The sequence below is a fragment of the Sceloporus occidentalis genome, unplaced genomic scaffold (assembly GCF_023333645.1).
Source record: "Sceloporus occidentalis isolate IW3139 unplaced genomic scaffold, rSceOcc1.0.p SCAF_30, whole genome shotgun sequence".
Classification (NCBI taxonomy): Eukaryota; Metazoa; Chordata; class Lepidosauria; order Squamata; family Phrynosomatidae; genus Sceloporus; species Sceloporus occidentalis.
Window position 1 is genome coordinate 10160524 of NW_028317010.1, and position 16275 is coordinate 10176798.

At 37.7% G+C, this 16275-nt stretch overlaps 1 protein-coding gene across 2 annotated transcripts in view; it reads right to left on the reverse strand.

Annotated features, from left to right (window-relative positions):
• The window catches only part of LOC149299027 (renalase-like), a 42605-nt gene that overhangs the window by 8820 nt on the left and 17510 nt on the right, over nucleotides 1–16275 (reverse strand). For both annotated transcript variants that reach the window (XM_089486971.1, XM_089486970.1), the window contains exon 5: nucleotides 522–695. In XM_089486971.1, coding sequence (XP_089343097.1) covers nucleotides 522–695 — 174 coding nt within the window. The remainder of the gene's footprint in view (nucleotides 1–521; nucleotides 696–16275) is intronic.

Sequence of the window (16275 nt, forward strand, 5' to 3'; positions counted from 1 at the left end):
TTATAATCGAGCAAATACGGTATATTTGAATCTGATCAGTTTTGAGCTATTTTGATGAAACCTCTTTAAGGCCAGCTGCCGCCGAACGCACATTATACTTTTATACTCAAGCAGCATGTATACCGCCGGCCGGCCCATACCGCAGGACCCAATCATGCAGGAGGTGACATTGACAATGCAACGGTCCTTTAAAGTTCGCTTTAGTGTGCACTTCTTCAGTAGGGGTAGTTAAGTGAGACAGAACCTTATTTTCTTTCTCTAACAATTAAAACGTATTAAAATGCATTGGAGTCCGTGCGACTCCCATATGTATTTAATGTGAAAATACAGCATTTAATCCCTTCTGAAGGAACCGTGGATTCCTTATTATCCTTGGCCTAGTGTGACTTTGTTTTATCCAATTTAGGCCTGAAGCTAAATACATGTTCTCTGCAGAGCTACAGCACTCAATTAAGCGGTATATCTCATGATCCCCACCCTCCATTGTCCCCGTGTTTAAGGGAAATAATGGAATCACTGACCTACATTGCGCTTCTTATTATCAATGCAGATGAAGCGTATGCACGGATTATCGGTGATGTACTTTGCTGCCCAGGGGACATCAATCTGTGTGCCTGCTTCATAAAAGAGACCCAGGGCATAGCGAGACGAGTAGCTGACAGTTTCCAGTTGTTGCCTTTGGCTTTCCTTAATTACTGCAAAAAATGTAAGACAATTATTATTATTATAATTTTTTAGTTCAGTCTGAACAAAAGTCATACACATACAATTAAAAATGTAAAACATCAATACAGCATTTGTGTTAAAATAAAAAAAAAACCCATGTCACCAAAACAGTGCTAATGCATAATATGATCCCTATAAGAAGCAAACATTTGAAAAAAAATGTAATATGTACACATATCGTCTTATGTTTTCATTAATCATAATTAGCGGTCATAAAAGTTAATGACGGAGGTCCCCGTTTTATAATCTACTGAAATATTGCTGACTGATTAGAAAATACAGATGCATTTCTTTGTTTCTTACGAACTTTGGAAGGTTTGTAAAAACATTGTTATAGGCCAAATGAAACCAAAGACTTCTTTGACATCTTCTAGAGGCAATCCAGTTGTAAATATGTGGACTTGATTTACTGTAACGAGGAGCCCAGCAGAGCTAAAACCAATATTTTCTAGCTGTGCCAGCTCCCCGGTCCCCGCGATAAAATGTTTTATATACACTAATAAAATGAAAATAACACGTTTAAAAGGTCTGACAGGTCAACAGATTCACTCCACAAAGCATAGGGCTGTCTTGCGTATTAAAAACAAATAAGTACAAGTATCTTGGGGGGTTTTACCAAAAACAGTCGTAACCGCTCACTTATTTCTTTTTAAATGTTATTTTAGATCTTTGAAATATTAAAGGCTACACAAATGTGATATTGGAATAACAAAACGCAAGTTTTCTTTTTGGAAAATACTACTGTATATTAAAATCTAACCAAAGATGTTATTTTAAGTTTTTCTTTTTATTATTGTTGTTATTGTACAGCCTCGAAAATTCCGCTGTGATTTCCTTACATTTGACAAAGCTGTTAAATACTTTTAGAATTTCTTTTTTTTTCTTCTTCTTGCTTTTCTGCAATTTGACTGAACAGTCAGTATTTCATGTTTCAAAATAACACTTCATTTACAGAAGTAGGTGTGGGGACCGCAGACTATTTTCAGAGGTTAAAAAGATATAAAAATAGTTACATGGTTTCATTTGGCCAAACCACCATATCAAATGCCAGATTGTAAGGGTAGGGATTATGTTCTTAGCAAAGTCTATATGTTGATAATAATTGACAAAATGTACACGTCTAGACGCTTGCCTTAAAATTACTTTAAGCAAACAAAAATTGTGTTTCTCAGATGTTTCCATAATGGAAAATAGTATAAATTAGCTTTAGGGTTTAGTGGGGGTCAGGGAGACCTCGGGGGTCAAATAAGCAAGATGGGCAGAAATCTCAACCAGGGTCTGTCCCCTTTAAACAGGCACATTTGGTAACCCTATTAGACAATCTGGAATAGAACCCAACGCCATCAAGTAGTAGAAAGAAAGAAGAAAAATCAAATTGACCTTTGTTAAAGATAGGGAAATGATTCTACATCCGTTATTTTAGAACAAAGTGGCCAACATCTAATTTCAAAGAAAAAGATAGGAAAGTATCCAAAGAGAGCTAAAAAAGAATCGGAAAACAACTAACAGAGATGATGTCATTAGCAGAATGGAGCTAATACTGAGGAAAGAACCCAACGCTTTTATGAACATATTTATTTATGCAAAGCTGATTTTTTTCACATGTTTTCAAGATAAAAGAAATATTGTTTTGCTGAGGACTGTGGATTTTTTTTGTCATTCCCTGTAAAAATAAACCACACTGGGAAATATTAAACTTGTGTTTGTGTCCCTTAAGACCCAGAGAAGTCTGGTTAGAACCATTTGGTGTCATCCATTCTTTTGTAGGGCAGATGGGGGTCAAAGGTTGTATATCCCTAGACTAAAAGCTTTATTTATTCTGTAATTTTCCCCAAAACAAAGCTGGCTGGTTGCCTGTGCTGTAGTTATTTCAGGCAGCAAAGCCGTTTGCATTTCCTCTGCGTGCGTAGGTTGCAGCAAAGGTTATGAGAAAGACTTTGGTAGCAACGCACACTCCATTCAATGTCTCCAATATGTGCTCTTGATCCGGTATGCAAAGCAATGTCTTTAGTCTTGTGGTTCTCTGCGTTACTATCGCCCCGCTTTAAAGCACGCTTACTCAGACTGCGAAGTGACGAGGGATCGCTTTGTGCCATTGGAAGCAACCTACTTATTACTATCTAGATATGTGTCATTAAGCACGATATCCTGAGCACCCTTAATTATGTGCTTTAATGTCTAAAATGCACAGCTGCTTTGAACTGCTGTACCGTATGGAAGGTAAGATTATGATCAAAAGTATTTGCATTTCCTTTGTTGTTACATTGAGCCCACTGCTGTTATACTGCAGACCCAGGCAACAAACACGTTCAACATCACTTCGTCCTCTTTAAACAGTTTGAAGGCACCGGACTGGCCATCTGGCACAGCAGGCAAATGCTGCCGGCTGACAGCCCTCCATACTCACCTGATCTACTGCTCTAGTGGCAGATCAGGTGCTGCGGTGCGTGCAGCAACCGCACTTACATCATTTGGCTGCCACTGGCCTTAAAGTGGTAGGACCGACTTAACAGACTCATTTCGGTCCTGGTACCACCTACTGCACAGCATTAAACACTAAAAATACAAAAAAAGGAAGCATTTACCTAACATAAAAATACATATTCTGAGGTGCTGCCAAAAAAATACCACCAACTACATAATTTCTACTACCATTGAGTGCTCAGACCTTGTTACGCAACAGAAAACAATGCGCTAATAGTTTTTTGCCATAAAAACGGAAAAAGCTTCTTAAGAGTTTCTATTGGCCGATAATATCCCGTTGCCACATCAGCGCTTTTTGCCTTCTCCGAGCAGCTAGAAGGAACGGAAACTTTGGGGCTGTTGTGGTAGAAGGACATCCCAAAAACTTTGCATCTGGTTTCTTAAGAATACGGACAGAATAGCCATATTTTTGAGTTCCGTGACTATCAGGAATAAGAAATAAATCCATTCGAAAGTTTTAATCACTGTAAAATAAGCATTAATCTAATTATCTGAAATAGCCCATTCCTTCCTCCTTTGTCCAGAATATATATTGCTAAATAATAAACACAAACTATGTAGGTTTTGGCAGTGATGAGATTACCAAAGGCATCCCAGCCAGGGGTAGCCTATAAATTTTCTAATCTAATTATGACTGTTATGAGAAAATATCCTTGGCTACATTAGTTCGCAAGTATATTACATATCCCTTTGCTGTGTAGAGGAAAAGGACAGGATGGTATTGTTTAGGATAATTACTTCGAGTTTTACAACCCATGCTTGAAGACAAAAAACCTATCAGCCGTTTTATTAGTCTGGACTGTGTTTAGGCATTTAATATACCCCAAGTAGTGTCCATGGTGGGTAGGCACCTTTATTTTCCTTAAGCCAGCTATACCCAGCTTAATTTTTAGATAATTTGATATAATAAACATTTCGCTGCTCTAAAATCCTCAGTTTATCAGAGCACCACAAAATAAATGAATGCAGGCTCTTATCATTATACCATTTCCAATGTTATCCTGCAAGGTTTTGTTTTAGCTTCTCCAAGGTTCTGTAAGTCCAATTTTGTCCAATGTTGCTGCTTTATAAATAAATTGCTAATATTAGAACCATAGTATCTGTACCCAAATTCAGAGCTGCCCAGCTAAATGGAGATTTACTAATACAAGTGGCCTAATAACTACACGGCTGCAGCTGTAGCAAGTCCCAAGTTGCAGAGGACAATGCCACCCACCACTTTTTGTAAGTCCTGTTCCAGATGGTCTGTTGGGGTAGTGGGAAGCAGAGGGATATGTGCCTCCTCGTGGGCAGATCTCTCTTCTCCTGTTCCCCACAAGTTCTGCATGTGCTAGATGTATGGTGGCTTCTGATGATATTACATGAGTTTCTAGCACGTTTTAAGCAGTATAAGTGTGATCTGTACTGGGGTATCACTAACCAGGGCCGGCCCGACAATGGAGCCGAGTGGGGCAACCGCTCCAGGCGGCACTTTTGAAGGGGCGGCACTTTGCTTTTTTTTTTAAAGCCGAGAAGAGAGAGAGAGGGGCGCCGAGTGGTTTTCTCTTACCAAGTTGTCAGTACATGCTCGGCGCCCCTCTCTCTCTCCTCTGCGAGCCCTCTAGCTCGGTCTCGGTGCCGGCTTGTAATGTTGAGCGCCGGAAGATGATGTCATTTCCGGCACTCAGCTTTACAAGCCGGCACCGAGACCGAGCAGGGAGACTCACCGCAGGACTGCTGAAAGGTAAGCACGGGGGGGGGGAAGGGTAGATAATAGGGGGGTGGCAGGGAGAGGAAGGGTAGATAATGGGGGGGGCATTTTAAACTTCGCCCCAGGCGGCATTTTGTCTTGGGCCGGCCCTGTCACTAACCACAAGATGAGTGATCTGTACTGGGGTATCACTAACCACTACATGAGTGATCTGTACTGGGGTATCGCTAACCATTAGATGGTCAATAGACAAACTCTGGACCCCCCCCCCGCCTTTAGTTCTGACGGTACATTTTAAGGGGACCCACCCTGGTATTAGTTCTGGTTATAATAGTCGTGCAGCTGTACGCAGTGATTATTGCCAGCTGCACTAAAACAATAAACTAAATTAACGTTAAGCAAAGAATGCTCAAAAACCTAAACCGGGTCGGGCTGCATCCAATGATCTGCATAGGTTAACATTGGGATTTTGCGGCTACATTACATTAACCAGTGGGTCATATTTATAAAGCACGGTTCTAGGCTTATGTTGCCATCATTATGGATACTGATGGAAAAATTAATACTGATTGCTTCACACTTAGCACTCCACAACTGCTAGCGACAATAAAAGCCAGCAGGGAAGCAGTCCCTACATAGTTCATAGTCTGCATACGACTGGCATCTATCATGGTAGGAAACAATGAGAAGCCGAGCCAGCAGAACAATATTGTGCATACATTTAGGCATAATACAGTTAACTGACATGGGACGCACGTGATCTGGAGCAGCAGGGAACAAAGATCTGCATATATTTGTGGCGACTGGAAAGCAGTTAACAAAGAGAAGCAATTATCAACTGTACCTTCCAGACATTTTTCTTATAGATTTTCAATAATATAATCAGAATATTGCAAAGCTCACACCAAAAGACGCTATATATTAATAGATCTTTTTTTGCATATTTTTTTTGTTGTTGTTGTAAACTGAGACCTAAGACAAGGGACATTTATTCAGTTTTAACCCTACAGTGTCTTGATCTATACATTACACAATTCTAAGTAATGTAACCATGAACCCATCCGTAGTACTCTTTTTGTAAAATACATTGAATCGTTTGGATTTCAGTTATTGTTATGCCAATGACCAAGCCATAACGTGGTTAATCCTTGAAATAGAATAGTGAAAATAAAAAAAAATAAAAAAAACCCAAAACAATTACACAGTCCTATTTTTACTATAATGTAAATTAAAATACTCCCTTTTGATTTTGCGACAAGTCAAACACTTGTCTGTTAGTTATTGTTGCGCTTGCTATTAATGTATTCATTGTACGGTCTCATTATCCTTTGAAGTTGAGTGTTACCCTTTAGGTGCTGATGGGAGATGAGGAGACATAAAAGACCTCCCACTCATAAGCTTCAAACAGACAAGCGTATTACTGCTAAACAAAATGGAATATTTTCTTTCAACTTATTGTACGCACTTTGTTCTTATCTTAGAAAGCCAGCCTTTGACTGCTTGGATTTTTTTTTAAGTGACAGACTGTTACAAAGTCAGTTTCCCACTTATCAGATTAATGTCTGATAAACCTGTCTACTCCATGCTTCATGATATGTACAGTACCCATCTCACACATGGTGTGACGCTGTACAGATTTCTACGCTGGAAATATTGCTTCTCAAAGATAACGATATGTGGCTTGATTGAAGATGTCCAGAATTCCAATGACTGATCTCCCCAAGGCCAATGTATGCATCAGACATGCCATCCCGGTCACTGTCTGCATGACTCCCTGCGGAGCATCTCCAGAATTTCTCCCGTGATCCACCTTTCTATAGAGTTACCCAATCCTCTCAGACTCTCTTTAACTTTCTCTAGCTATAAACACAAAGGAAATCTTTACCTAAATACAAGCTGTATTGTTAGAAAACAACAACCAGCTCCAATATCTCAAGGAAACGGTGTTGACTACTAAACTGATCAAGGAGACACCATAAGTTTAATGGAGGGCTGTAAGAGAGGGAAAAGGGACAACTGCCCTGCTTTCAATGACATATTTCAGGGACTTCTTTGTTTTTTTGAATCATATGAAATGGTACATGGTACACAAGATAAAAGTTTTAAGGGAACACCAAACAACCTTAGCATTTCAAAAGAGTATAAGTGGTGGGACAAGATGCCATAATATAAAACTAGGGAGTCAAAGGCTTAAGTATGATGCAAGAGAGTATTTCTTCATGGATATGGTGGTGCATACGTGTTATACCCATCCAGCAAAGTAGAGGTTTAATACCTAAGCAGACAAAAAGGCTTTATTTATATAGAAGACAAATTAGGTTCAGTAGATGAACCGAATGGTTCCTACCCATTGGCAACTTGAGTAGCAAGAAGTTGGGAATCATTTATAGCATGACAGGTTTGTTTTGGCCAATACTTAACCTTTTGTCTTCCCTGTAATCTGCTTGCCCTCCCCCGAGTATATATGTGGGCATGTATATTTCTCTCGTTCCCTCTCTCCATATATATAACATTTTGAAGCATTTCCAGGAAAAGTAATAAGTAAACGCTTTGTTTTATTAAACAGCCGTGAGGCGTTTAGAGCCCTGAATGGATTTATTGTAATTTCTTGGCGCGATAAAGTCAATGCTTGTCTCATTTTACTTGACTGTGGGGCAAATTTTCATCCACCCCACTGTGCACTTTAATTTACCAGCTATAAATACACAGTAATGGCATCATAATTTGCCGATAGTAGAAATGTTTTGAAGGGTGCATAAACAAATCACATAATCCAAATTCAATACCAGCACATGAGCCTTTCTTCTTACTAGTGACAGAAAGTATACTTTAAACATTAAAAAAAATGACTTTTTAATTATCAGTAATAAGTAATGTCTTAAATAACAACAGGTACAAAATAACATTGACAATTAGCAATTAAATTGCATTGTACTGTGTGTATATTAGTGTGGTCAGTTTGTTACCCAATGCAACACTTTTGAGCTTAGCTTGGCTCTATTCTATATGAACCGTCCTTCAATATATGAATCCGTAGGGGCTGTTGTCCAACAATATAGAAAACTAGAAGACTCAATTCAAAAGGACAATATGATCCTTATTGTTTCATCATTCAATTGCTACATTGTTGTTCTGTAAGAAATCCTGATTGAATTAGGCTCCTGGTGTTGGGACCAAAGCATGTTACAGGGGTCCTGGGCCATGTAGTTTTGAAGTGTTGGTCAGATCTTTAGCTATATAACAATCATAAGCATTGCTTACATTAATATTTCATTTAACATGGTTGACTTGTGCTTTAAGGAGGCAAGAGAAAGGGGTATTACACATACTTGTTGATCATAGTCCTTTAATATTATTATTGTTATCTTTTATTTATATAGCAATCATACCATTTTTCAAGAAACCATTCTTGGACCCTACAAAATAAAATACCTGCAGAGGAGGGCTGGCACCTTCTGGGGATGGAAAGAGTGGCCCCCATGGTCCCTTAAACCCCCTCCTGGTAACATACGTAGCATACACACACTAGCACACACACCCACGCTTACACACACAGCACACACACATACAAAAGTTAGTCCTGTATGCGCTTGAAGAAGTCTGCATCTATGGTGGGACTGTAACTCCATTACGCTTATGCAGTAGGTTTGTCTACCCTTTATTTACAAGCACAAAGGCCTTCTTTTCACAATAGTTTATGTTTAAATAAAGCATTGCATTCAAATGATGTGATGCCAATTCCAGAAGATAATATCAAGTGTGACCAGTACTTTAGTGTGACAGTATTGGACTTTCAGGTCTCATGGATGCTGCAGAATTCTAATAAATGCTGATAAATCATGACAATAAGTCAAAGAGCTGCCAAATCTTGTGCCAAAGGCTACACGGCATAGAAATAATTATATGTATGAACCAACAGTCAGCTATGAAAGTTACTGCACAAAAAAAATAGAAACAGAATAGAAATAAATTGCTTTTTATATCTGTCCTACAGTATAGGAGCTTAAGGCTTCATTTCCCAGTTAAAATAGGGAATACGATTTTGTTTATTAATAAAAACTTCAACTGAAGAGTGTCAATGGAGATAACAGATTTATAACTGCTTCACATTCATGAATATTTATTTGTTGCAACTATGATCTATAATTCAATTAAAACTGTGCGCGGGGCTGATGTTACATTTTCAGCTCAAAGGATTGTTAATATTATAATTTTTATTTCTAATGCACCAACATAATCTAAAGTACAAGAATTGGAAAATTAAAGTGTTGTAGTGAATGGGCTAGAACTGTTTATATTTCTGTTTTTTCTAAATACCTGCTCGTACATTAAGATATTTGACAGTATGGACTGGCTGAATAATGACATCATAGCATACACCTATATAACTTTTGGTCCAAAAGAAGAGACTTTAGTTGAATGTGATTTCTTGTATTGGGCCAATATAGACAGACATTACTCAGATTAAAATAAAGAGATGACTCGAATGCCATTGAGTGATATGTTTCTGCAGCACACAGAGCCTATATGACGAGTTAGCAAATTGTTGTTTCAATTTTGATGCGCCTGCAAGGAAACCAGTGCCAAATTTTCAATCCAAATTCTCCTGCAAGGCGAAATTGACCCAGAGACCCAGGGAAGCATGACTTTATCCAGAGACACGAGTTAAACCCAGAGTTCCCAGGTATGCTGACATAATACATCCTTTTATTTAATATCCCTTTTACGTCTACACTCCAAATTCTATAGCCTTAAACCACAACAGGGCTTCTTTTTGCCTAGTGATCTGAAGGAAGCTGAAGGAAGAACAAACACTAACACTTGCTAACCATGATAAAAGTAAACAAATACAAATCAAGTAAAGACAGGAAAAAAAACAGTAATAATATTAATTTTCTTGCAAAAATAATTACAATTTAAAAATATCAGAATTCTGCAATTTCAGGTGTTTCTCCCAGGTCACAAAATACCCTGTGCAGGCTGGACAAGGACTTACCAGCACCATCCTGAATTATAGTGTTTTAGGATCTGGGTGATATCAGTATGTGATTATTTAACCTTCGTAATACTGGAGTGCAACAATGTGTGTTCAGGTGTGTAATTATTTAATCTGGAGCGCGCAACTTCCATTAACTATAAATTACACATTGGCAATATCGATGGAACCTTTCCAACAGAGGGCAAGGGTAAAGAGGCCTTAAAATGCTGGAGCTGGTGTTTTTCCAGGGCCTGTCCTGTCCAGATATCGATCCACCATTTTGGTACCTCCACCTGTATTATCTAGCCTTAGTGCACCCACTGTGCTCAGTGTTTGTAAAGCAGGACTGGGCAGTCTGCATCAAGCTTATTGGGACCTTTACATGACCAGCATAATAGGGCTTGTATCTATGGAAATATCAGGACTTTGGAAGAAATACGAGGATACGTTGGTCTAGAGGCCTCTGTTGAGCTCAAAGCAATCTAGCAGTGCAAACTTGCATGCGTCCAATATTTGCACAACACAGTTTAGGATATTGGCATTTCATAAATAAAATAATTATTTGGCACACGTCTCAAAGTTAATTCCTTAAGGACATTACTCATTATATAAAGGTTAGGTTAGCACGAGTTACTAGGTATTACAATGCTGTCTGGTTTTTGTATTAACTTGTGCAAATAAAGTATAGATGATGTCGGAGCGACACCTAATCCAAAGATTAAAAAGTTATTCAACGTAACTAACCTATTTTAAACTAATACACTATAGAAATGAGCATTTTTCAAATGGGGTTCTAGACTCTACCGGATGGGGGGGCTTCTCAGAAAACATGACTGCTTGGAAAGTAATATTAATGAAATTAATTTGTTATAAGATGGTAACACGTTCTATAAAATAAGTATTTGATATATTAAAACTAAAGTGAACAAAAGTTACCATGCAGTCCTAAATAGCACTAAAACTCGTTCAGCTCTCCCTTCACCAAAAACATGCCTGCCCATTAGGTACATCCACATACTCAATACCAAATGATTAGAATTTAAAGCCTATTTAACTGGAAAGTTCAATAAATCACACACAATAAAAGTCCATCTATTAACATGGTTCCCTTTAACTTCTTAAATGTTACTCTCTGAGGGATTCAATCTCTGAAAGCTTCAACTCACAGCTAATCGTTCAAATGGCCTTCAACTGGCCAAGAGGACATCTGGAATGACACAATAACGCAAAAAGTAGACATAAACCGTGCAGTTGGAAAGCTTTTTATTTCCCCAGAGCTGACACTGGCCTAGCCTGAAAAGTGATGTCTGGTAGAAGTATTGCAGGTTCGGCTGTAATCGTTCATTTGTTTGGCATGGTTTAGTCTTTGGCTCAGAGAGACACATTTACCATTAACCTTCAGGTGGAGATAGCAAACAGATTCCCATCTGCTGAAAGCACCAGGTCGCCTTTTTATAGCAAGATAAATTCTTATCTGCTTCGAGACACAGATATCGATCCTTAGACAGAGGAAAATGAAAGCCTCGGTTTATCAGCAGAAAGGGGAAATATTAATCATTTCTATGAATTTGTGTAGAACACTAGATAGATTGTATGAAGAACTGGGGGGGGGATCTCACGCCATCAGAAGTAGATAAAGAGGTTACAAATTTCAATGAGGAACAATCTCAAAATGTTTTTGCTTCTCCTTTGCAGGTGCTGGAAATCCTTGTACATTATATTATAGTACACAATAAATTAATATTTTTGTTTATAACGGGGCAAGTGCTTGGCACATTCCTTAAGTGGGAGCATTTTGACCAGAAAAAGAAATATGTATATATAAGTCTGACAATTTAGATGTAGAATTGCGCTGGCAGAAGTCACAATTAATTACCAAGACCATGCATTACTTTGAAGCGAGGCCAGTGTTTTTTATGCCCCGAACAACTGAAATATTTTACACTAGTTTTATATAAATAGGAGTAATAATCCTAATAATCCCTCTTGTGTTAACAGAGAGAAGTGGATCAAACAGAAAATTCTCAAGCGAAAGCACAAGGAATGGAATTAATATGATTTAATAACGTCGTTTTAATAATTTAGGCAAAACATATTCTCTTTCATCGTATTGTTCACTTAACACAATGTTAGGTCCTAAAAATATACTCAAAATTTCTTATGGTTTAATGCCAAGGTACTTATTATTTGTTTGTTATAGTTCTAATTTCAGATTTGTAGAATGTTCATTAACTCTTTGGATACAATTCCGATTGCAGCGCAGACTCCAATGATACAAGTGAAAATAGCTTGTGTTTTGCCTCTTGGGGGATGAAGATCCTTTGAAGTTTGAGTTGGGAAGAAAAAGCAGACATGTCGCAAGATTTATGAATATACAAAAATGCAGCTAAGGGGGAGGGTGCAGAAAACAAAATCACTAATAGCACAAAGTCTTATTTAACTGCAGATTTGCAAGAATCAACCGGCATCATGTCTTCTACTAGAACATCTTATAAAGACTGCTTATTTCTGAATCCGGCTACCAGGAGAAACAACACAATACAATATACTTTTAGTACACAGAATAGGTTTTTTGGTATTTTTTCCCACACAGGAACAGGACTGCCAAAAAAACCACCCATAGTTATATTTGGCCTGCAGCCCACCAGCTGGTTGCCAGCAGAATTTGACATATTTTCTACTAACAAATGAAATAACGTCCCTGATTTTCCAACAGGCTTATCCAGTTGACCACTTGGGGAAATAAAAGGTTTCAAATCCAACGCTAATCTTCCATAGTAAAGATATTTCCCTGAAAAATCTGGACCCTCTTTAGTATTTTTTATTGTATGTATGTATATATATATCTAAAACACAACAATTCAAGAGATCAGCGCACACCCAGTAAATACTATTTTTTAATACTATTATGAGGAATAAATATTCCAGATTCCGTCACACTATATGGCTGTATATCGCTTACCAATGGGACTGCTTTGCATTTTAAGCCAAACCATTTAATGAGGCACCTATGTGATATGTGGGGTGCTTAACCCTATGGTTTGGTAAAAACCTTTAAATAAATAAATAATAATAAAATATATATATCTCATTTATGGGTTTTTTAATGTTTGAAAAGTTGGTTATTGGCCTCTGGCCAGTCTGCTACATTCTTTTCTCTGTAGAGGAAGCTTTTTGCATTTAATGTAAATACAATGCTTTCCTCTATAATGGAAGTCTGTACAGTTAAACACACAAGACTTCCACTGTTTTGGGACATAGCTGCCAACCAGCTCAGAAATCAGTTGGCAGTCCCATCCTGATGGTGAGTCCACGGATGGAAAGAAGAGAGTGCAGCCATCTATGTATCCATAAGTGGTTTCCACTAAAAGAGTTTAACACATAGTTTACACATTTATGCTGTATTACAATGACAGAAATGGGCAATTGTACATTGAGTTTAATTATATGGTCAAAATGTAAGCATTGCATGTTTTATTAATCTTACAGATTGTCTGCCAAAGCGACCAAAATCAAACCTCCAAATGGAGATTTCACTCACTAGCCCAGGGCTTCAGCCATTAGCAGAAATAAACATTAACATTATACTTTACATATGTCCTTTCCTTACACAAGGCAAAATTAAAATAATTCATTCCCTTGTCATATTCCATCTGAATTGTTGCAACTAACCGGTCTCCCACTTTTCACCACTTCAATCTATCACAAACATCTCTGCCAGACTAATTTTATTTCATCAGCGGCTGCTCCTCTGCGTCAGTCCTTCTACTGGTTCCCCATACATCCTAGAATAACATTTGAACTCCTTACTTCTATAGCTCTGAACAGCTCTGCACTCCTATATATCTCTGCTCTTATCTCCAAATACTCTACTGACCACCATGGAGTCCATCACCTTGATTGTCATTCCCTTCTCCTTTGGACCAGTATGTCTTATGTGTGTTCATGTTATTGTTAATATGTATACTGGTTATTTTTATGTTTTATTTTATGAAAAATGTAATAATAATCATAATAGTAGTGCTGAAATGTAACTTGTATGCAACATCACTACTCAAAGCACCCAGGTGAGAATGTCATGTTCTCAAGTAGTATTAGAGCTGCTTTAACGATTCAAGAAAATAACAAATATGATTCAGTATTTGATTCTGAAGAAAATAAAATTACTAGGCAGACCCTAATTCTGTCCTACGTCGCACAAGCTTAGTACCCAAGCCTGTTTTATTATGGCATGTAAAGTGTCAACTGGGTTTAATTTGTAGACCCAACTACCAGGGGAATGGGCGCTGGGGATCACGGTGATCAGCGACGCTTGTAAAGGCACTAAATTCCCTCGATGACCCATGGGTATAAATCCCAGCATTTTTCATGTACAATTTGAAAGCAACTTTGAAGTATCAGAAAGTGAAGCGAATCAAATATTTTGGGTCCAGTCTGAACTTATGAATATGTTTATATTAACCGTAATTTCTTTTTTTTTTTACAGCACCAGAAATAAGAACTTTTATCTGAGTAATGAAAATAAAGTTAGTTTTCTCATGCCAACATACTTCCCCCTGGGATTAACAATCTATCTTGTGCATAAAGCGAGTGAGTATATTTTTAGTACAATCTGCTAACATTAATATTTATTTAAACCTTATTTTTTAATCAGATCCTGTAAATGTACCAGCGTTTAAATGTTCATTTTCCTACATATTAAAATGTAATGTCCACATGGAAATATTTTCACTTGAATTATGACTAAAGTATCATTTCTTGAGTAGGTTATTAATCAAATGACAGTCAATGAAGCAAATCATCTATAACCCTCTAGGGATTACTTAAATAAAGGAAACATTCTCATGCAAGTTACGTCAGCAAGCGGCAGTCTTTCCAACAAGATTTCTTTTCACTTGGAGTAATGAGTAAAATAATATCTTAAAAGGAAGTCGTTTCAAAGACCTTCTAATATAGTAAAGACCAGTTTTGGGTGATCTTCAAACATCTACCTTCCCTTTATGTCTTTTATTTCAATCACCTTCCACCAAGCAGATGTTGTATTCCTGTGCTTGCAAACGTGTACATAGACAAGTAACAGAAAGAAGCCAGGTTCTTCACTTTAGGCCATGGCGCTTTAGTAAATGTGACAAAGCACTATGGTTCTTATATGTGTAAATGTATATGGGGTTCTTTCCCAAGCATTATTAAATAATAAGATTTAAGATACCTAATTGTATCCTATCAATAAGCCTTTTCATCATAAAACTTTACCCACAAACACTTTCCTTTTTTGAAGCAAACAGAAATGTAAACCACCTATTGTGGCCACATTGTCCAGAAGCCACAACTCTACACCAGCAGGTGGATCAGTACCTTCACATTTCTTGGGACCTGGCCTGTAGGAAATTAAAACTTCACCATTTATAACTCCCACAGGGTTTTGCCATACCTCCGATGACTAATCCCATAACGTAGTGTTATTTAACTTGAGAACCCTGCCATCAAAAGCTTAACTTCCCCAGAAAAGTTCATCTGAAGAGAGCTGGTGGGCAGGAAAGTACTTTCTGCTCCAGGGAACAGAAGGACTGTTTCTCCCCTTCCAGGGATAACTTCTCCAACACATTGGCACCACCAAATACCCCCTTGCTGTCTTTCCAGCGAGGCCTGGCCACTACAAGGTTTCAAGGATAATGTTAAAAAAGCTCTGTTACATTTGTAAATATTAAATATATCACTATACATTGTTAATAATGTAGAGATGAAGATTCATCATCACCATTCCAAGGGACTTAATGCCAAACTATTGGTTCACACATTGGACAGAGATCATCAAGGTGGTGGAGTAAAGTAGTTCAGTGAAAAGGCACAGACTAGATGCTTTAAAAATCCCACTACACCGAGATATTTAATGTCTATGTAAATCAATCAATAAAAAGGAATGATTCAGGCAACACTGCAATTATTCGCAAGCCATGCCATTTGAGGTGAATTCTATGCATGGCTACTTTACAGATTGCGTGCAAAGTAATCTGCCCCAAAAATGTCTTCTCAGCAGATATGTCCAAAGTTGTATCAAAGCAAAAAGCATTATTTTGTCTGGTCACAGAAATATGTACCAACAAAGCTAAATTTAACGCATACCAAAATGCCCACAAATGCATGTAAATGCACATTAAGGAAACATGTAAAATAACAAAACCCAGTAAGTCTAAAAATACACAATTACACTTTGTGTGTTCCCTACATTATGATCCGAGCACAGCTTTTTATTAGAGAAAGAGAAGTTGATTTAGACCGCAGTCTGAGTCAAGTCATGAACAGTGAGAGAAAAGAATTAAGAACTTTTGGCAGACAGAATGATGAATTCAGTGAGTTTCTAACCTCCTACACAGAAGCTTTGATGTTAATGTATTGC